At 32.7% G+C, this 23,504-nt stretch overlaps 1 protein-coding gene across 1 annotated transcript; it reads left to right on the forward strand.

Moving 5' to 3' along the window:
• The first annotated feature begins 12,670 nt into the window (after nt 1-12,670).
• LOC120200322 lies at nt 12,671-13,434 on the forward strand. The gene is made up of 2 exons (XM_039201195.1): nt 12,671-13,147; nt 13,264-13,434. Exons 1-2 carry the CDS (start codon nt 12,671-12,673, stop codon nt 13,432-13,434), a joined length of 648 nt encoding a protein of 215 aa, XP_039057126.1.
• Nucleotides 13,435-23,504: the final 10,070 nt, after the last annotated feature.

Raw genomic sequence — 23,504 nt, forward strand, 5'->3', positions numbered from 1 at the left:
AGCCTTGGAAAAGAAGACAAGAACAACATCATACTTGCGATGACTTTTTGAATGGGATCCTGATCTTATTTGGTTAATATGTCTTCTGAAGATACAACCGTCTGTCTTGTATCTTTCTAACGGTTCTTGAATTGCATCAATATTATGTTGGGAACTAAAGATATGGTTATTTTAGTGAAGATAGTGCATGCAGAAAATCCTATACGAAATTAATATGAGATTTTGTAAATATTATGAATTTTCAATATTTTTGTAACACCCCCAACCCGTACCCGACCCGAATACGAGTATGAGCTGTCACATTGACTTTTCAAACTTTGACTCTTGACAAAATTCAAAGAAAATTTAAAACTTTCATTAAAATAAAAGTGTAACATCCGCAATACCCGGTTAGTGACCAAATTGTAAAATTTCAGAATTTGATGACTAAAGTAGAAGAATGAAATAGTTAAATGATTATTGGATATATATGATGAAGGTTATTTAGTAATTATTAAAGGAAATAAAGGGCAAAAAGGTTAATTGACCAAGAAATGAATTAAAAATGGGATTGGTAAGGATAAATACACGTGGAAAGGGAGAGAATTCTCCAGAGTTCTCTTCTCCTTTCTTCTTCTTCTTTACGTGGAAGCCAAGAGCAAAGGTAAGTTTGATTTAGCTTTTGATTTCCTGAAAGTTTTAAGTTGGATTTGAGTCTTTGGGGGTTATATAAGCTTAAGGAAAGCTTATATAAGTTTAAAACACCAAAGAGAGAGAATTAGAAAGGAATTTCTATTAAGGGTTTATAAATGAACTTTTTTTATAGAAAGGTTTTTGAAGTTCTAAAGTTGGATTTGACTTGTCAAGGGTCTAATTAAGAAGTTAGAAGCAATTGAATGGAATTTGAAACATGTTAGAAATTGACTATGATTCTTGAATTTCATAAGGAAGATAGGATTTTGAGGTTAAAGATGATTTATATGGATATAAGTTGGTTTAAGTAATGGTAGTTGAGTTTTATGATATATTAGAGGCTTAAAATAGAAGAATTAAGGGAAGAGTTGATAATTTTCGTGCTAAAATGCAAATTCTGGGCAAGGTGTATCGATGCATATTCAATGTGCATCGATGCACTCTTTAAAGAAGAAACATCGAATGCAATTGATGCATCGATGAATAAGGAGTGCATCGATGCATCCCCTTAAAATGAAAACATCGAAGATAATTTGTGTATCGATGCATGGGTAGTGCATCGATGCACATGTTAAAGAATGTATCGATGCACTGTAGAATGCATCGATGCACTTCAAGGGGAAATTGAAATAGACATTTCTTTTGGTCTAAGAAATGATAGATTAGAGTATATCAATTGGATACTGATATGTATCAATATGTGATTATGTAGATATCGAACACGAACAAGTTTCGGAACGATCATCAAGTTAAGATTCGATCGAAAGAAAGGAAAAATCATAAAAGTGAATTGGAACTTAGTGAGGCTCAGGTGAGTGCATATTAATTCGTTTATGGTGCTAAATGGAAACAAGACTTGTTAAATGGAAACAAGACTTGTGACAAGTCTATTTCCTATGTTGAATGCATGAATATATGATTATATATATATGCATGACATAAATTGTATGTATGCATGATTATATGTGTTAACATGCTTTTGAATGAATGATATGAAAAGTGAGATAAACAAAGTATGGTTGATATAGAAGTTATAAAATGAAGAACTATAAAACCTTATGAGAAGGTTATAGGAGCTATATAGAACTAAATTAAATGGATAGAATAATTCATAATTAAATAACGTGAAATAAGTGATAAGGGTTATATGTATTGTACATGTTAGTATAATAAATCATGTAAGCTGATACAAAGGGAAAATGAGATAAAGATAAATAGCTTGTACCTATAGGATTGATATAAGATTATATGCCGGTGTGATAACATGTACAAGGGAACTAAGCTCTATGATAGGGATCCATGTGAGTATAAGTAATGTGATGGCATAAACTATATATATATATATATATGATTTGGTATATGCCATTTGATTCCTGTGTATATATGATGATATAAGCTATGCAAAAGTGATCTATGTGACTAGATGTATATGAAATCTAAGTGATATGACTATGAGTTATGTGAAAAAGAATACAAGTAAAGGTGAAAAGTTATGTGATACGTGATATGTGAAAGTGAATTACATGTTTATGTGAATATTTGAAATGAAATAAATGACAATGCCCATGTTATGTGTCATGAGAGCTAGGGGTATAGTTGGCATGCCAAGAGTCGAGGGTTTACCTATGTCTTTCGAGACATATGGACAGTTTACCTAGGTTCTTCGGGACCTATGGACAGTTACCGAGGATCTTTATGACCTCTGGATAGTTACCGAGAATCTTTATGACCTCTGGATAGTTATCGGGGTCTTTGTGACCTCTGGATAGGTCCTTCGGGACATTTATATGAGCTTTGGTGACAGCATAGTGGTGCATAACCTCAATAGACTCACATATCTACAGTTCTCACAGGTGCACATGGGCTAATAAGAGATAACATGGAATGTAATGTATATGATATATATGTGTTAGTGATTATTGTATATGCTATAAGATATATGATATGAGCTTAATTGATCATATAAACAAGAGAATAGAAATATGAAAGGTGATAATATAATAATGATAGGAAAGAAGATAATTATATGTATGTGTGGATATATATATACATATATATAGATGAATATATGAAAGGTGCATAGTAGGAATTATTATATGTATATGTGGGTATGATGCTTGTATGTGATATGTTAGTAGAAATTATTAAAGCATGATTACGAGTTAGAGTTCTATTATGTGTTTTATGCCTCACTAAGTCAACGACTTAGTGTGTGATTGTTTCACATGTAGGTTACAGAAGTGAGAAGAGTAAAGAGCTAAGAGGAGCAAAACAGGTCAACATTTTCCTTACAAAGTTTCAGATCAGAAAATAGATGATTTAAATGTGTATGGTTAATCTGAATATAGTTGGCATGTACTAATTGAGTGAACTGAAGATGCTCTGATCGATTTTGGTCAATTTATGTAAATACAAAGTTTTTATTTTAATGAAAGTTTTAAATTTTCTTTGAATTTTGTCAAGAGTCAAAGTTTGAAAAGTCAATGTGACACCCAAACTCGTATTCGGGTCGAATACGGGTTGAGGGTGTTACAAAAAGTGATTTATTTACATAAATTGACCAAAATAACCAAAATCGATCATAGCATATTCAACTCAATCAATTAGTACATGCCAACTATATTCAAAATAACGAAACACATTTAAATCATCTATTTTCTGATCTGAAATTTTGTAAGGAAGATGCTGACCTGTCTTGCTCTTCTTCGCTTCTCTTCTCGCTTCTGTAACCTACGTGTGAAACAATCACACGCTAAGTCTATGACTTAGTGAGACATTAAACTTATAAAGGAAACTCTAAATGCTTAAACATGTAAGAAGATATCACTTCATGATGTTACACAATCATTATATATAATATAATGTACACATATACACATCACACATTATTTCCATCATTAATCTTATTCTATTATCCATATTATTATCATTTATATCCTTTAATCATACATTTTTATCAACATATGACTCATTCAAACCATACACACATCATCATATCAATCATATAATACAGTTCATATCACAAAAGCATATACTTCACAACTACTATCTTTATTGTTATATATTTGTTTAGCCCATGTATACTTTTGAGAACTATAGACATGTAAGTCTATTGAGGTTGTGTACTATGTTGTCACCACAGCTTCTATGGGGTCCCACTAGGGGCTATGAAATTTGTCCCGAATGACCACTATGTAATGTCCCGATGGACCACTATGTCCCGAAGGACCGCTGTAAATCCCTCGACTCTTGGCATGTCAACTATATCTCTAGCTCTCTTTACACATAACATGGGCATTAACAATATATCATGTCACATATTCATATAATCACATAGTTCACTTTCACCTGTCTCTTATCTCTTGTGACCATATAATCACATCACTTTGTATCAAATTCCACATATTCATATCACATAGTTCATGTCACTTGCATGGTTTCTCATAAACATATATATCATATCTTATTCACATATATTTTTCATATAACCTATATTATATGATTTCATATCTTATTCTTATATAATCATGCATATCATCTATGTTCATTAACTTAATCTCTTATATTCATATATCACATATGCATATTATTCATTATATAAACATATATTCATATAGCTTATGTAAATCTATATATATCACTTATATCAGTTTCTACATATTATCACACTAACATATATTCATACAAGTCATAACATACCTACAACAACATATAATTCATAACAAACACATGTTCATGTTCATGAATTTATGCATGACACTATAGGAAATAGACTTGTCGCAAGTATTATTTCCATTTTATATCATATACGATCTAATATGCACTCACCTTGGCCTCACTTGCTATCAATTACTCCTATGGCTTACTTTCTCTTCTAGATCAATTCTAATCTTTCAATCATTCCGGAACTTGCTCTCGATCGATATCTACACAATCATATATTTATACTATCAGTATCCAATCGATATACTATAATCTATCACTTCTTAGACTGAAAGAAAGATTTATTCCATTTCCCATTGAAGTGCATATGTACATTCTACAGTGTATCGATGCCTCCCTTAACATGTGCATCGATGCACTACCCATGCATCGGTACAAAAATCGCCTTCGATGTTTTAATCTTAAGGGGGTGCATCGATGCACTCCTTATGCATCGATGCACTAATTGCATTCGATGTTCATTTATTTGAGAGTGCATCAATACACATTGAAGATGCATCGATGGACACAACCCAGAAATTTCATTTGAGCCTGAAAATTCTTACTTTGTCCTCAAATTCTACTTATTAACCTCTCCTTATGCCTTAAAACTCATCTATACATATGTAAACCTTCTTATAACACTATAACACTTAATTATCCCTCATAATTCACCATAATTCTTGAATCAAAGAATTTCATCAAATTTTTCATGTGTTCTTAATTCAATTCTATCACCTCTAACTTCTTAATTAACCCTTTGACAAGTCAAATTTAACTTCAAATTCTGTTAACTCCTTCTATTTCAATAATTCACTTAAAAACTCATTTTACTAAATCTCTTATAACTTGTTCATTTTGGAGTTTAGGTCACCATAAATCTTCCCTTACTCTTTCTTATCACTAAAGAATCAAAAGAAACCATAAGATTGAAGAAACAAGCAAATTAAATCCAACTCACCTTATACATGAAGAAACGGGAAGAAGAAACTGAACCCCATCTCTCTAGAATTTTCTTTCTCATTTACACGTGGTTATCTCTTTTATAAAGAGATAATAAAAATATTTCTTTGCAAAGGCCAATTTACCTTTACTTCCTTATATATTTACCAAATAATCCTCAAAATATTCCTAATTAAGTCTCTGAACTTTCAGATCTTTCGAAATTAGACTTGAAATTTTCAAAACTTCCATTTTAGTCACTTGATCTAGTTTTGGGATGTTACAAATCTCCCATGCTTTTAAGAAAATTCGTCCTCGAAATTTTCATTGCACACATTGATAAGAGCATATCTTCTAATGTTCTCATATTGCTTTCTTTACTTTATCCTTTCGAAATTTATAATCATTGATTTGCCTTCAACTTCTAAAGAACCCAATTAATTTTTGTCTCTTCTCTCATTTGATTCTACATCTTTCTTTGACCTTTCTAAAATTCCATATAATGTCACTCATCATGTAAACAGTAACATCTATTCTCATCACTTCACATCACAATTCTATCTCTAATTACCTTACCACAATGACCAAACTCTTATTCCATCACCATTTGACCAAGAACACCACCTTAAATCTTCTTCAAATACGGTTAAACATATACTTTACGGAATCAAACAATCTTTTCACATCACCTTGCAAAATTTTCTTATTTCTATATCAAACTTATCATCTACACTTCCATATAACCTTCATCATATCTGATCCCTTAAACTCAATCCTTTTCATTTCTTTATTCCATTATTCCTTTATTCATTTAAAATTGAAATCTCCTTATACATAAATCATATATTTCCTTTCACATTCATATACTCTTGTCCTATCACCTATACTCATCTCTGTGTACCAATCTTCATTGCATCCTTGTAACTTTGATAACCCAATTTACATATACAAAACTTCATTCTTTACATCTCTTATACTTGTATTTTCATTCCTTAAAGCACCATACAATTACTTTTCTCCTTATCTACATCATAGTTATCCGATCAGAATACACAACTATATTCATATCGACATCATAATTAATTAATTCAACTTTATCATTTCTTCCAATCTTATAACTCTATCATCCTTACTCTGACAGCTAGTCAATAACATCTGTCCAATCTAGGGCACAAGCCTTAGTCAACCAATCATATACAGCAATTTCAATCAAAATTATCTCAAAATTAGTTTACTTAACTTATCAAATTCACCTTTATTCTCATACATCATGTAATTTCGATTGTTCAAACTCAACATTCTTATCATATACACACTCTTGTTTATGCTCAATACTATCCCTTCGTTTCAAACTCATAAGCTTTGACTTTATACATCTTATACGCTTTTCACTAATACACTTTATTCTTGAACTCTTTTACTAATTCTCACTGCATCATTTGATCTTTTAACGCTCTATGGTGACACCACCATATTCTATCTTATCCACTAAATAACAAAACGAATCCATATCACCTTTCCGATTCAAAATAGTGAAAACTTTCTATCATTATTCAGAAATGATTTCAACTTTTTGAAATCAACCTTTAATCTTATAAAACACTTTCTGAGGTTTCCGCTCTTCATCCTGCATGGACAGGGCAAGTGAATTGCTATCACCATCAGATTTGTCAGTTATCGATTCACTTTAATAATTTCTATAATCAATTTTTACTATATCATACAAATCATATTCTATTAGCAAGACAACATACTCCTTACACTATCAGATCAGAAATTTTCAATTTGAGTTGGCATGTACACATTTTAAACCTCATTTGACTTCGGTTTAAGCCTAGAATCGACTAAACCTTAGCTCTGATATCATTAAATGTAACACCCCTAACTCGTACCCGACCCGAATACGAGTTTGAGTTGTCACATTGACTTTTCAAACTTTGTCTCTTGACAAAATTCAAAGAAAATTTAAAACTTTCATTAAAATAAAAGCGGTTTATTTATATAAATTGACCAAAATAACCAAAATCGATCATAACACATTCAAATCAATAAATTAGTATATTCCAACTATATTCAAAATAACCAAACACATTTAAATCATCAATTTTCTGATCTGAAATTTTGTAAGGGAGATGCTGACCTGTCTTGCTCTTCTTCGCTTCTCTTCTCGCTTTTGTAACCTACGTGTGAAACAATCACACGCTAAGTCTATGACTTAGTGAGACATTAAACTTATAAAGGAAACTCTAAATGCTTAAACATGTAAGAACATATCACTTCATGATGTTACACAATCATTATATATAATATAATGTACACATATACACATCACACATTATTTCCATCATTAATCTTATTCTATTATCAATATTATTATCATTTATATCCTTTAATCATATATTTTTATCAACATATGACTCATTCAAACCATACACACATCATCATATTAATCATATAATATAGTTCATATCGCAAAAGCATATACTTCACAAGTACTATTTTCATTGTTATCTCTTTGTTTAGCCCATGTACACTTTTGAGAACTATAGACATGTGAGTCTATTGAGGTTGTGTACTATGCTGTCACCACAGCTTGTATGGGGTCCTACTAGGGGCTATGAAATTTATCCCGAATGACCACTATGTAATGTCCCGATGGACCACTATATCCTGAAGGACCACTGTAAATCCCTCGACTCTTGGCATGTCAACTATACCTCTAGCTCTCTTTACACATAACATGGGCATTAGCAATATATCATGTCACATATTCATATAATCACATAGTTCACTTTCACCTGTCTCTTATCTCTTGTGACCATATAATCACATCACTTTGTATCAAATTCCACATATTCATATCACATAGTTCATGTCACTTGCATGGTTTCTCATAAACATATATATCATATCTTATTCACATATATTTTCATATAACCTATATTATATAATTCATATCTAATTCTTATATAATCTTGCATATCATCTATGTTCATTCACTTAATCTCTTATATTCATATATCACATATGCATATTATTCATTATATAAACATATATTCATATAGCTTATGTAAATCTATATATATCACTTATATCGATTTCTATATCTTATCACACTAACATATATTCATACAAGTCATATCATACCTACAACAACATATAATTCATAACATACCTACAACAACATATAATTCATAACAAACACATGTTCATGTTCATGAATTTATGCATGACACTATAGGAAATAGACTTGTCGCAAGTCTTATTTCCATTTTATATCATATACGATCTAATATGCACTCACCTTGGCCTCACTTGCTATCAATTACTCATATGACTTACTTTCTCTTCTAGATCAATTCTAATCTTTTAATCATTCCGGAACTTGCTCTCGATCGATATCTACATAATCATATATTTATATTATCAGTATCCAATCGATATACTATAATCTATCACTTCTTAGGCTGAAAGAAAGATTTATTCCATTTCCTATTGAAGTGCATCGGTACATTCTATAGTGTATCAATGCATCCCTTAACATGTGCATCGATGCACTACCCATGCATCGGTACACAAATCACTTTCGATGTTTTAATCTTAGGGGGGGTGCATCGATGCACACCTTATGCATCGATTCACTAATTGCATTCGATGTTCATTTATTTGAGAGTGCATCGATACACATTGAAGATGCATCGATGCATACAACCCAGAAATTCCATTGAGCCCGAAAATTCTTACTTTGTCCTCAAATTCTACTTATTAACCCCTCCTTATGCCTTAAAACTCATCTATACATATGTAAACCTTCTTATAACACTATAACACTTAACTATCCTTCATAATTCACCATAATTCTTGAATAAAAGAATTTTATCAAATTTTCCATTTGTTCTTAATTCAATTCTATCACCTCTAACTTCTTAATTAACCCTTTGACAAGTCAAATTTAACTTTAAATTCTGTTAACTCTTTCTATTTCAATAATTCACTTAAAAACTCCTTTTACTAAATATCTTATAACTTGTTCATTTTGGAGTTTTAGGTCACCATAAATCTTCCCTTACTCTTTCTTATCACTCAAGAATCAAAAGAAACCATAAGATTGAAGAAACAAGCAAATTAAATCCAACTCACCTTATACATGAAGACACAGGAGGAAGAAGAAAAAACTGAACCCCATCTCACCAGAATTTTCTTTCTCATTTACACGTGGTTATCTCTTTTATAAAGAGATAATAACAATCTTTCTTTGCAAAGACCAATTTACCCTTACTTCCTTACATATTTACCAAATAATCCTCAAAATATTCCTAATTAAGTCTCTGAACTTTTAGATCTTTCGAAATTAGACTTCAAATTTTCAAAACTTTCATTTTAGTCACTTGCTCTAGTTTTGGGATGTTACAATTTTTATTTTATTATTTGTAATATAATTTAACATAGGATGATGCATTATCTTTTAGAATTAGATTTCCTATTTTATTAGGAATTAAGGTTAAGTAAAAAATATTATTTTTAGTTTATTATTATTTTATTAAGAATTAGAGTTAAGACACGTTTAGTTTGTTATTATTTTATTCATTAGTTATTTAGGACCTTTAGAACTCATCCCCTATATAAAGGAGGCTTCATTCAACTTTGTAAGACATATTTCTTTAATTAATAATACAACTAGAGTTCGTTTTTGCAAGTGTTGATTGCCTTGTGCCATCAAAGCTTCTTTTCCTGGAGTTTTTTCAAGTTCTTGTGAGGGAGATTAATCTTCACACTCCAATTTGTCTTTTCATCACTACTAGAGGATTGGTTAGAGTCATATTATCAATTGTTCCTTTTCATTGCGACTAGGAGGTTCGATAGGACACTTAGAGCCATATTATCAAGTTTGTCTTTTCATTGTGACTAGGAGGGTTCGATAGGACACTTATCCATATATTTTCCAAAAATCCATCCTCACCATCATCATCTTTACCGTTCACCTTCATAAGGGAGCCACCTTATACTATTCATCCTCCTTTGTTCATCATCAGGTCTAGAGCTTTCTAGGTTTGATTCTTCAACAAGAGCAACGTTCATTAATACGCCACCGCTTCTCTATCAATACTAGAAGCCCTTTTTTCAAATTTCATAATGCAATTTGGGTATCAATAATTGGGGTAGTATCGATACCATAAGAGAGTAGTATTAATACTACAAGGTTGAGTATTAATACCATCATAAATAAAGAAGGATTAGAGGTTCGTTTCACTTAGAAGGTCGAGTGAGGAATCTAAGGGTGGATACCCTAATAATAAAAGCTTATAAGTAGAAACCCTGAATATTTATATGCTAAGCATAAGAACGTTAAAATATAATATTCCATAAGACTTTTTCTTTGCTTGGCATTCGAGAAACGATGAGAACACTCGAGCTACTTGAATGTATGGCAATCGTTTAATGTATATATATGTGAAATATCAAAATATATCCCCATCAGTGCTAAGGTACTTTAGTATAGTATAGTTATATGACATCATTACTACTATACTCTGTAACTCCGAATTGCTCACGATGGTTTATTGTGATTTATGATTGATGCATTTCGTTACTCCATGGTTATACTTGCTAACATACTTTTTTGGTGGATGCATGTAATATAGTAGAGTTATTTGTGTGGCATTAAACTCGTAGTTCAGCGTTCAAAATTGTCTCCGTTCTTAGGTTTTTAGGTGTCAGTCGAGGAGCTTATTGCCAGATCATGGATTTCAAATTCCATCGAGCTTCATAGACTCTATGTGTAATTGACTCATAACACTTTTTGTTTAAAATCGTATATTTTGAGATGTGATATTTGAGAGCTCCTCATTTAGTAAACCTTGAATGTTTATGTTTCAACTATGAGTTTTATGGGTGTTTCTTATAAGTTACGAGTAATGATTTTTTTTAAAAAAGGAAATGGTTAGTCACTCTAGTGATTATGTGTAATATTCAAATCTCCGAATTTCAGGTCGAATTAAGTTTAGTGTTACAATATTAAAATTGAATCATTTAAAATTTAATAGTAAACATCCTTCTAAAGTTATATGTTGTATAATTTGTTGGTTATAATAATTGTAGCAAGTCAAATAATTCTTATCGAAACTTAAAAAATCCACCACCTAAAATAGCAAAGCAAAACAAGCACTAGTCAACAATCTTAAAATTTGAACTCTCTCTTCCCCCACCACTTTTACATAATCGTAAGATTTTTCTCTTTCTATACATATAAGAGAATAAAATGCTATCAGGAAATAAAATTAGTGAAAATGTTTTATTTTGTGTTTGGTTGGTTTAGTAGGAATGTAAAATTACTGTGTTTAGTTAAAGGAATAAAAAAAATATTAGAATGTATATTTGACCAAATTGTCTTTATTATATATTTGTTTTTTTAACAAGTTGAAAAATATTTATATATTTTCTTTAAAAAAATTAAATTCATAAAATTTATATAATTTTTTTACAAAATTAAAAATATAAAAATATTTAATGAAATGATACAATTTTATTTTAACCATGAACTTCATATAAAATTTTAATTATAAATTTTTCTTGTAAATCTAAAATAGTTTAAAATAAATTTGTAATTTAACATTCGTAAAATTTTTATTATTCAATTACAGAAAAATAATACTTTTGAAAAAAAAAATAAAGACATTTTAGTCTAAAACGTCGGTAATCTAATAATATCTAAGAGAAGCCGTAATAACATTCCCTATAATATACTTAAAATATTCATTATTAATAATAAAACATTACCAAGAATAAGATACCCGACCATCCAAACGAAGAATGTAGATTTCATTCTCATCAGAATCATTCCCCGAACCAAACAGCGTTAAGCTCCTCAATTCGAACTAGGGATGGCAACTCAACCCGAATCCGACGGGTTCCGACCCGACCCGACCCGATCGGGTCGGATTTTTTTTAAAAAAATTCGGGTTCGAGTCGGGTTTTTTTTAAATGCACTGTTCGGGTCGGGTCGGGTCGGGTTTAGGGTAAAAAAAATCCGACCCGACCCGACCCGAAAAATATATATAATTTTATCTTATATATTTAGGGATAATTACAATAATATCCCTCCATATATAATTTTTTTCAATTAAGTCACTGTTTTCATTGAATTAATTTTTTTTTTATTATTTCGAGTCGGGTTTCTAAGTCATATATTCGGGTCGGGTCGGGTGAAACATTAATTTTGTCGGGTCGGGTCGGGTCACGGGTGGAGAACCCTTTCTTCTCGGGTCGGGTCGGGTGGCCCAAAAAACCGACCCGACCCGACCAATTGCCATCCCTAATTCGAACGCCTTGTGTTCTCTTTAACTTCGTCGATACGATGATACAGGGCAATTTAGAAACCCTTGTTTCCGCCTGTGCCGACGGTTCTCACGACAGCAAAATCGTCTGTGAAACTTTAGCAACCGGCGAAAGTGACACCACCGGCAACGGCAATGTCCACCGAGAAACCAGCAGAAGAAGAAATCCCGGCGGAATCGTTTTGGCTTTCCAAAGATGCCGAGTTCGACTGGTTGATCGCAACGCCTTTTACGATCGGAACGAGTCGCACAAAGGCAAATCGGTCCCCAACTCAACGAACCTCAACCCTAATCCGAACTCAAACTCCGATTCTCAGCGTTTTTCTTTGAGGAATTCCAAAACCTCGATCGTCGGCTTGCCTAAACCGCAGAAAACTTGTTTCGTTGAAACGAAGTACACTAAAAATACTAGATTGTTTCCCAAACGGTCCGGCTCTGTTAAATCGAACCGACCGGTTGTTGAGCCTTCTTCTTCTAAGGTTTCATGTATGGGGAGAGTGAGATCGAAGTGTGACCGGAATCGCCGGTTAAAAATGAAGGACCAAAAACCGGCCGGAGTCGAAGCTACAAGAAAAAGAAGCAGCTTATTATCAAGCTTCCGATCTATTTTTAGGTCCAAACCCAATCGGAAAACGAGCGAAGCACATGCAGTTGCAGCGGGGAAGAGGAGATTGGGTCTCGTTTGCCGCCTAAAATTATGGAGAGTGAAGTGGTTGCTGAGCCGGTGAGTCTAGGTGGAATGAAACGGTTCGCGTCCCGTAGGCGATCAGAGCCGTTAATCTAAGCGCTTGAGGAAATGGTTTTTAATTTATGTATATATGAGTTGTTATGTAAATTTTTGTTATCTTAAGACTTAATTATAAAATAATAACTCAAATTATAACACTTTTCACAAATAAATGTTTAATTTATTTTTTTGAATAATTTTGGTGTATAACGTTACAAACGTTAGTATTTTGGGTGTTCAGATCGTAAACGCTGCTAATTTTCTTCGTTAAGTGACACATGTCATATTCTGATAATTTTAAAATTTTCATTTAAATTTAAAAATTAAAATTATATTTTAAAAAACTCAAAATAGTCTCAAAACTTTGAAAACCTTCATTTAAATCCTCAAACTCACATCGACCATCTCCCTTTTTCATCGATGAAACTCCACCCGACCTCACCCGATCAAAACCCTATGAAATCGCGATCGATTGATGTCTGATCGACATTTTATACCTCGAAAACTCTATTATGAAAATCACGATCTCAATCAAATTTAAAGACCAATCGATAATAATTACGACGACATATGACTAGAATAATGACGAGGACTACGCTGACGGTCGTGGTCAAGGTGGCAGCAGGTTAAGAATTGAGGATTTTAGGGATTTTAGAATTTTTATAATTTAAGAGAAATTAGGTTTTTTATAAATATAGTAATAATTTTAATAATTTTAAAAAATAAATTTCAAAATTACTAGAATGTGGCACTTATCGCTTAATAGAAGAAATTAACACTATTTATGGTCTTGGCACCTAGTGGTAAGTTTGTAATGCTAGACAGTGATCATTTAAAAAATAATTTAGATACATATTCATAATAAACGGTATAATTTGAAACTTATTTTATAGAGAAAATAACTTCAGTGACCGAAAATGCCTTATAATATACGATTTTAACCAACTTTTTTTAGATTTGCGAAAATGACTAATAAATTTGCAACGCGAACTCCAATTTCGCAACACAGATTCCAAATTCGCAACTTAGTTTCTACAATCGCAAAGCGAATTTCTTTCTCGCAACACGAATTTCTTTTTCGCAACAAGATTTTCTAAATTGCAACACGAATTTTGTTTTCGCAACACGAATTTTAATTTCGCAACATCTTTTATTTTCGAAACATAAATGTTTTTGGTATATAAACTACGCAGCAGCAGCAACTCATAACCTAAATCCCTAAATCGCAACTCATTCCATCTCCATCTATTACTCTCTCCGGAGACATTCGTTCCTATATCCAACGACATCCTTCCCCATCTCTAATTATTTTTACATAATTTTATTTCTATATAATTTTCAATGATTTCTCTCCCAAATTATCAACTATCAACTTAATAAAGGTATGTTTTTCTCTAAGTTAATGATGATATCTAGTTTATAGCTCGTTTGTTTAGTAAATTAATTTACAATTTGTAGAATGAAATCATCTAATGTTGATCATGTTTGGATAAATTTGTGTTTTGGAGGGTCATGGGAGAATGTTCATGGTGTTTTACAATATATGCCTTTACCCATGAATCTTCAACTAAAACTTTCATTAAAAAAGTTAACTTATGAAACTCTAATGTTACGTGTTGCAAAGAAATTGAATTTAGAGCCTCTAAGTGGATTTAGGCTATCTTATCAGAGAAAATGTAAAGTTTATTTGTTAACAGACAATGAAGATGTTGAACGATTCATTGCTTACATTAGTGTTTCGCAAGAAGATGATGTTACATTGTATGTTGTTGAACCTAGAAGTAGTGAAGTTGGGTCAGTAGCGGGTAGTAATCAAATAAGTTCTTCAACACCAGTTTATGGTGCTCACAATGTACAACGTTGTTATCAACCTCAAAATTTAATGGTTCCACCACAATTTCATCACCAAGAAAATTTTGTTTCACCACATTTCCAATACCAAACACAATATCAAACACAATCTCAAAACCCACAACCTTTCCCTAATCCAAATACCAATCAACTTTCAGCACCAAATTCCGATTTTCGTATTGACCAGTTAGACGATGATGAGCCAACATAAAAAATTGTGAGTACTAGTCAGTATTCGAAATTTGATCTTGGTCAATACCCAGACTTTGATTTTGGTCAATACTCGGATTTTGATGATGTTTCAGAAGAAGAAACAGACCCTGCGTGTAATGATTTTGATATTGGTCAATACTCAAATTTTGATGATGAAACAACCGCTGCCGAGGAAGATGTTGTTGATGATAATGAGGAGGAAGTTACGACTGTGAATGAACATGTTGAACATTCATTCTGTAATTCATATAACCCTGAAGAAAAAGAAGAAGAAGAAGTCCCTGAAGAAAAAAGAAGAAGAAAATGCCATGGGAGTATAACTGGAATATGACAGAATTACTTCAGATACCGGAAGAAGAGTTGGTAAAGATAGCAGTTGATTGTTACAGAAAAAGTTATTTATATCAAGAAAGATGATTGTTTTGATTCAAAGGAAGACTTGAAGATAGCTTTGTCTACGAAATGTGTGGAAGATGGCTATCAACTAAAAGTTAACAAATCAAGCAAATATCGTTTTGAAACAAAGTGTATGATTGACAAAAACTATACGTGGCGTATGATTGCAAAGAGGATAAAAGATTGCAAAATGTTTCAAGTTAGGACTTTTATTGATAAACATACATGTTCAAGAACCTAAGTTTTTCCTCACCATAGACAGGCAAACAAAAAGGTGTTGGGTGGTTTTCTGGCTGAGTTAATGTTTTTGAATGGCAGGGTATATCGGGGACATGAAATTGTGACTGACATGATGCTCGGTTCAAGATTAGTATCTCATATTCTCAAGCTTGGAGAGCCAAATGTTATGCCTTGGAATTGTTGAGGGGGTCGCCAGAAGCATCGTTTTCCTAACTGTCGGCTTATTGTCATAATTTAAAGATGAAAAATCTTGGGTCGGTAACTCATATCAAAACAGATAGAGATGGACACTTTAAGTTGTTGTTTATCGCCATTTGTGCTGCGGTTAGTAAATCAATATAAATTTGTTGACTCATTTTTGTTAGTTACATGCATTTCACATTTAAATGATTGTATTTCTTATGTTTATTATTTTGTAGATTCGTTCGTTTATTACTTGCATGCGCCCAGTTATTATAGTTGATGGAGCACATTTGAAAGGTCGATACCTTGGAGTAAACTTATTAGCGGTAGCCATGGATGCTAACAATGGGATACTACCAATAGCTTACGGGGTTGGCAAATCTGAAACCTCTGATTCATGGACATAGTTTATGGGGCATCTTAGGGATTGTATAGGTACTATTAGCAATCTGACAATCATATCCGATAAGGCAAACATAATTGACAACGTTGTTAGAAGGTGTTTCCCAGATGCTTTTCATGGACTTTGTGGTGTTCATTTGTACAGAAATCTAAAATCAAGGTCTACTGGTATAAAAAATCACAAATGAACATACTGGAAGGCTGTAAAAGCTTATCGGGAAGTGGATTTTAATAAGCATATAAATTGTTTAAGACGTGTTTTGCCTCAATGTGCTCAAACACTAGAAGATGTCGGGTTTGAAATATGGTCAAGAGTACATCAACTTGGAGAAAGATATGGTTTCATGACATCTAATAATGCAGAATCAATCAAAGCTCTAAGTCGTCATTCACGAAAATTACCCATTACTATGTTAATAGAGTTTTTTCGAGCCTCTATTCAACAGTGGTACTACGAGAAAAGAAACCATGCATGTATTATTTCTTTAAATTCGTAACTTATCAAATTTAATATATTTTACTAAGTATTATTTATTTAAAATTACAGGAACATTGGAACGTCGTGTTACACCATGGACTGAAAAAAAGATAATGAAACGTGTTGTGAAGTCAACGTCATAGAGAGTTAAACCATGTTCAAACACTTTGTTTGAAGTCTTGGATAATAACTTAAATGGGCTTGTCGATCTAAATGCAAAGACGTGTAGTTGTATGAAATGGCAAACATCTGGTTATCTGTGTGGCCATGTTATAAAAGTTGCTCTTCATCTAAATCAAGATCTTTCAAGCATATACGCTATGGATTGCTACACTACAGAAGTATATCGACAGACTTATGTCGAGATTGTCTACCCTATTCCATATCCTTCTAAGTGGGACATACTAGATGACTTACAAACAGTTTTGTCATCAGTCATGGACAGTAGGCTACCTGACCGACTAAAAAATCATGATCATATACCGTCTAAGGGTGAAGAGAAGAGGATATCGACATGTAGTCAGTGCAAGGAAAATGGTCATACAAGGTTGACATGTGGATCACCAGTGCCATCACAATTATCTTTTCCTCTACCAAAATATGGATCCTCATCAAAATCCAAAGCTCATATGGTGCCAAGCAAAAGGAAATCAAAATCGCAATCAAAATCAAAATCTCAATCACAACCGGCTTCACCTTTTGGGACTTATTAATTTAGGTGATTTTTAAATGCAAACGTTGTATTATGTGTAATTTATGTGTGAATGCATACATTTTCAGTTAGACATGCATTAGTAACTTGAGTTTGAACATTGTTATGATCTGTTCAGTTGTTATCACTTATCGGATTGTTGTCTGTTATCTATTTGAAGGTGTTTTCCTTGAATTCGCAACGTGAAAGTGTACAATCAACATGTCTTTTTTACCATCAACATAATGCGGATTGAAATTAAACAACAAATCAATTAAACAAAAAAAATCTTATTTACACCTGACAACACATTGATACAATTAGTCCAGACAGTACATCCAAATGCTCCTAACAATAGGGAGTTTACATCCAAATACTTCAATTTCACGCAGCTCACTTCAGGATTAACATACAGAAACGTTATGGTCATAAGATTTTCTACACATCTAAAACCAACAAACAACAAATTATTGAATTATAGGTACTTAACCAAACATTTTCAAACAAACAAAAAGTATATATGTTAACAACACTTGCTCAAACTTACCAATAACAAATGATTGTTTATGCACACTTTCAGCACGCGGATGCAGGTATGCAATGTCTAGCATATATCTCACTAGCCATAAAATGCCGAAACCACAACCCTACTGCACCTCTATCTCTATCTGTGGGAGGTAGACACTGTTTACCTCATGTCGTCATTCGTTCCAAGCCCATGTATACAAGAGGATCACAATCCCCTCTGGCTCCCGCCGTTTGTTGTTGCACTGTCTCGTCTCTCATCATTGTAACTTTTAACTTATTTGGCTTCTTGTTTCCTAAATTAGTCCAATAATCAATCGCATCCAAGTATTTAGCCAAATGAGCGCTCCATCCCCTACAAATAATATCTATCAAATCAGACAATGGTATGTAATTCAACATGTTGTCATATATTATCATCTTCAAGGATGGGAACTGAAGCTCGACGAGAAGCCAATGATGACGTTCCATAACAGGGATAAAGACATGCAATCATAAATAATAATTCAATTGAGCACATCAAATAAAATTTATGAACACCTTTAAATATGCAAAAATAAATACTAACCTTATCGACCTCCCACCACGCAGGATAAAGGATAGCTTTTCCATTACCCAACGCATATGAAGAGTCTCTCTGATCCTTCAAGTGAGCTGCGTGAAAAGACGAAGGCATAATAGTCCATCACGTCTTTTTTATTTTCTTCAATTTCCTTATAATCAGAAGACGTGGCACCCATGCATCAATATGTTGATTTATAAAAAAATACATATATTAGTGAATTTAATAAATTTTAAAAAATTAATCAAAATGTAATATAAGAAGAATATAAGACTTACCCCTATTCGAAATAGTCATTCTCTTCAACCCCTAATAAAACACCCCACCAAGACCACTCAAGCAACAAATGCATATTTTCGTCGATTTTGCATAAGTCAGCGTAGCACCCCTGGCTCCGCTCATGTAGATAAAAATCAACTGCGATCTTAGCCCAAAGGGTATTATTCATAATTATGTCCGGTAGTGTTCTCCTCTCCTGCTGAAGAATGGTACTGGCCGGTAACTGATATGAAAGTCAACTCTGATCCATCATACCGGGCACGAGAGGGGGTTTATCAATATGTCGACATAGTATGCCATGTGAATCGGGCTCTTGAACGGTGGGAGAGGCCTCTTGAACGATGAGAGAGGCCTCTTGAACGATGGGAGGGGCCTCTTGAACGATGACAGGTGAATTGGGCTTCTTCTTAAGCATTCTTAAAACTATTGGGGTGAAAGGAGACGTAATGGAACGTGTATGACGTCTGATGCGTGAACCCCGTCGTGCAAGAAAAACCCAACGTAAAACATCTACCTTATCAGGCCGCTAAAAATAAATTAATACATAAATCAGTAAATAAATAAATAAATAAATAATGCCAAAAAAAGGTTTTTTGCATTTTTAGTATAGTATTAAACAAACTTACCTCATTGCGTAGAGTATGAATCTCATTCTGTAACGATGAAATAATCTCAGGTAGAGCGGCTACCTCATCATGTAAAGTAGATACCTCACCACGTAGAGCACCATTGTCATCACGTAAAACATCTACCTCACCACGTAAAGATCGTACCTCATCACGCCATTCATCATTGTCGTCACATAAAGTATCAACCTCACGCAAAGCACTGACCTCATCACGTAACTACCCTAACTCATCCCGTGGAGGTGGAGAACGGGGAGATAAATATCGTGGCATCTTTGTCGGTCGCCAATCATTAGGTGATGGTGGAGAAGAGGCTCGATGATGTGATGGAATAGGTGATGGCTCTCGGTGTGGAGGTGTATAATCGGCCCGATCAGGTGATGGCTCTCGGTGTCGAGCTGTAGAATCAGTTCGATCAGGTGATGGATCTCGAAGTGGGGGGTACTCATCATCCGTCCCATAAAAAACTCTTACTAGCTTTCCACCAATCAGTGGCAAGCACAACCTCTGTGGGTGTCAGCCTCTGTAATGGATAGTTTGCCTCTAAACAATATAAAAGCTCAAACAAAGTCAAACATCTACTAGTAATAATTTGTTTATATATCGTAGTATTTGTGTTAACTTACATCATTCATCATCGTATATGATAGTAAATATTCCCAATCAAACAGCCGGATCCTCCTCCAGGTAATAGCCCTAGGAATATCATTTGACTTTTAGATGGCATATGTCCGCATGCTAGAAAAAGCCTCAAATATCCAAATTTACAAACAATATAATACACAAACATTAATTTTAGTAATTGTTAAATAATTAATTATAATTTTGGAAACATTATATAGAAATTCTTACCTTAAAGGCCCAAATAAAGCCTACCAAAGTGTATTTGGAACCATGGCCACGCAAACTACGACGGTCCTCAAAGGCAGACGACAACTTTTTCCAGGTAGCTTTCCATAGATATGAACCCCACGGAAACACATTCCATGCATCTAGGTCCTCTACCAATAATATTAAATCTTCATAAATAGGTTATCTACCCTCTTAGCCTAAAAAGCCGACATTCAAAAGTAATAAAAGGCATACTCGGATAACATCAAGGTTATCCATCCGAGTAAAATCATCTTTAAGAAGTAATCTTTTCAAATCATCGACGTGTAAACTGGGTTTCGCCTTTGCTAGCTCAAGAAAAACCCGAAATAACCATGATGGGAGGGCGATATGACTAGTTTACTTACTTACTTCATCGTGTCGTCTGAAACGTAGACCAGTGATTAAGCAAAACTCATCCCGCCCAAAACAAGTATACGCTGGTGGAAAATGAAACCATATCTCTTCATCACCACGTTGTATCCTCTCGGGTAGATCGTTAGTCATGGTCTGAAGAAACAAATGGGTCAACATAGCATCTCTACTTGGATGTTGTACTTTCAGCCATGGCCCGAAACAAGTTTTCTCAAACAAATTTCTTTTTACATGTGTAAGTATCGACGCAATTGTACTGGCTAGGCTTAATTTATTCCTTAAAGTCAATGAAGCCGCAAAAAAATTCCTAACAAAAACAATACACATACCAAGTTAGATATACCAAAAACTATAAATTATACACTATAAATAGACATGATATTAAACAGGGAAAATACAACCAAATATATTTCAAACTAGCACTGTATTCACCCAAGTCATTATTCTATCATAGTTCACAAAATGCATCAGATAACATTCCAGAAGTAAGCACTTATATAAACATTTAAATGGACAACATATAAGTTTAATGCAGGTTCAAGGACAACATAAAGAGTAGTAGTTTATTCTTGAAAGTTAAATTGGCAACACTGTGAAGTTAGTATGTCTTTGTTTTTTGGTTGAAGTAATGCAATTCATTCAAGTTTCAATTTGCAGAAGAAGAGTAGTTTTTGAAACTTAAATCCGCAACACGAAAATGAAAATTGCAACGCGAAACTAAAATCGCGTTGCGATTTTCATTTTCGCGTTGCGATTTTCGTGTTGCGAATTTCATTTTCGTGTTGCGAATTTAAGTTTTAAAAACTATTCTTCTGCAAATTGAAACTTGAATGAATTGCATTACTTCAACCAAAAGACAAATACTAACTTCACAGGGTTAAAGACTAAACAATTTAGCAGTATTGGTAGCAACCGAATGAATTTACTAAGTAATCTAAGTTAAATGGTTAATCTATATATTGAAATTACCAGTAAATTTATCATCAATTTAAATATGAAAAATCTAATAATAATACAAAAATTTCAAAATAAAAATAATTAAAAAACTAACCCTCGGTGGTTGATTTTTCATTTGTGGTCGTGAATGGTTATAAGGGTGGCTCTGAGAGATGGAGATAGAGGGGGGTCGCCGGATATGGGGACAGATGTTGCCGTAGAGAGTGAGAGATGGAGATGAAACTGAGTTGTGATTTAGGGTTTTAGGTTATGAGTTGCGATTATACTGTTTACATTTGTGTTGCGAAATTAATATTGTGTTTCGCATTCGAAAATAAAATTCGCGTTGCGAAAATAAACGTTCTTTGCGAATTTGACTTCTGCGTTGCGAATTTCAAAACTGAGTTGCGAAATTGGAGTTCGCGTTGCGAATTTGTTGGCCATTTTCACAAATCCAAAAAAAGTTGATTAAAATCGTATATTATAAGGCATTTTCGGTCACTGAAGTTATTTTCTCTATTTTATAATTAGTCCTTATCTTAATAAAATTTCAATTCGCTTTCTTTGAATTGTCCTATAACTTTTTTTAATATTCCTATAACTTATTTGAATGATTTCCTATGAAAAAATATGGTGTTTTTTCATATGAAAAAGTTACAAGATTATTTAAGAAATGAAAGCATCTTAATAAATTGGTGTATATATTCATTTGGTTACCGTCAATTTACAAAATAATAAATGGGTCTTTCTAAACAAAATCAATTTAAAAAATCTTTAAACATTTGGAAAAATTATAATCCATAAATTTATATAAAAAATATAAACTTATAAAGATATACATATAAGTTACATATAACTGAATTTTAGGTAAAAGGGTAATTTTCTTCTCGTAATAGTCTAATTTATTATTTTCGCATTAATTTAACTTTCAAATTTGTTCGATTGCATCATTTTATATCATACCTTAATTATAAACCCTAAACCCTAGTATTATAACCTTTAAACCACAAACTTTAAATCCTAAATCCTAAATTAGGTTTATAATTTAGGGTTTTAAATTAGGGGTAGAGTATAAAATGATGAAATTGAGTAACTTTGGGGGTTAAATTGATGCGAAAATATGATAAGAATGAAAATGATAAATTAGATCTACTATAGGGGCAAAAGTGATCCTTTAGCCCTGAATTTTATAATGATCAATTTTTTAGTCAACATAACTCTTTGGTTTACATATTAACAAAGTAAATTATTAAACTTAATTTATCATATTAAGTTTTTTTTAAATAATTATATATGTATATTATCTAACTTATGTGTTTCAACTTGAAATTTATTCAGATTGTCAATGAAGTTTTAATTTAATTTAAATAGATATATTTAATTCGACTTTACTCAATCTTTTTAAAATAAAATTTAAATGGTAAAACATGATTAATCAACTTAACTAACTCAATTTATTTTTTATTGGAATACTCACTTCTAAATACACATATAACTTGT

Source organism: Hibiscus syriacus, unplaced genomic scaffold (genome assembly GCF_006381635.1).
Source record: "Hibiscus syriacus cultivar Baekdansim isolate YM2019G1 unplaced genomic scaffold, ASM638163v2 tig00005939_pilon, whole genome shotgun sequence".
NCBI lineage: Eukaryota > Viridiplantae > Streptophyta > Magnoliopsida > Malvales > Malvaceae > Hibiscus > Hibiscus syriacus.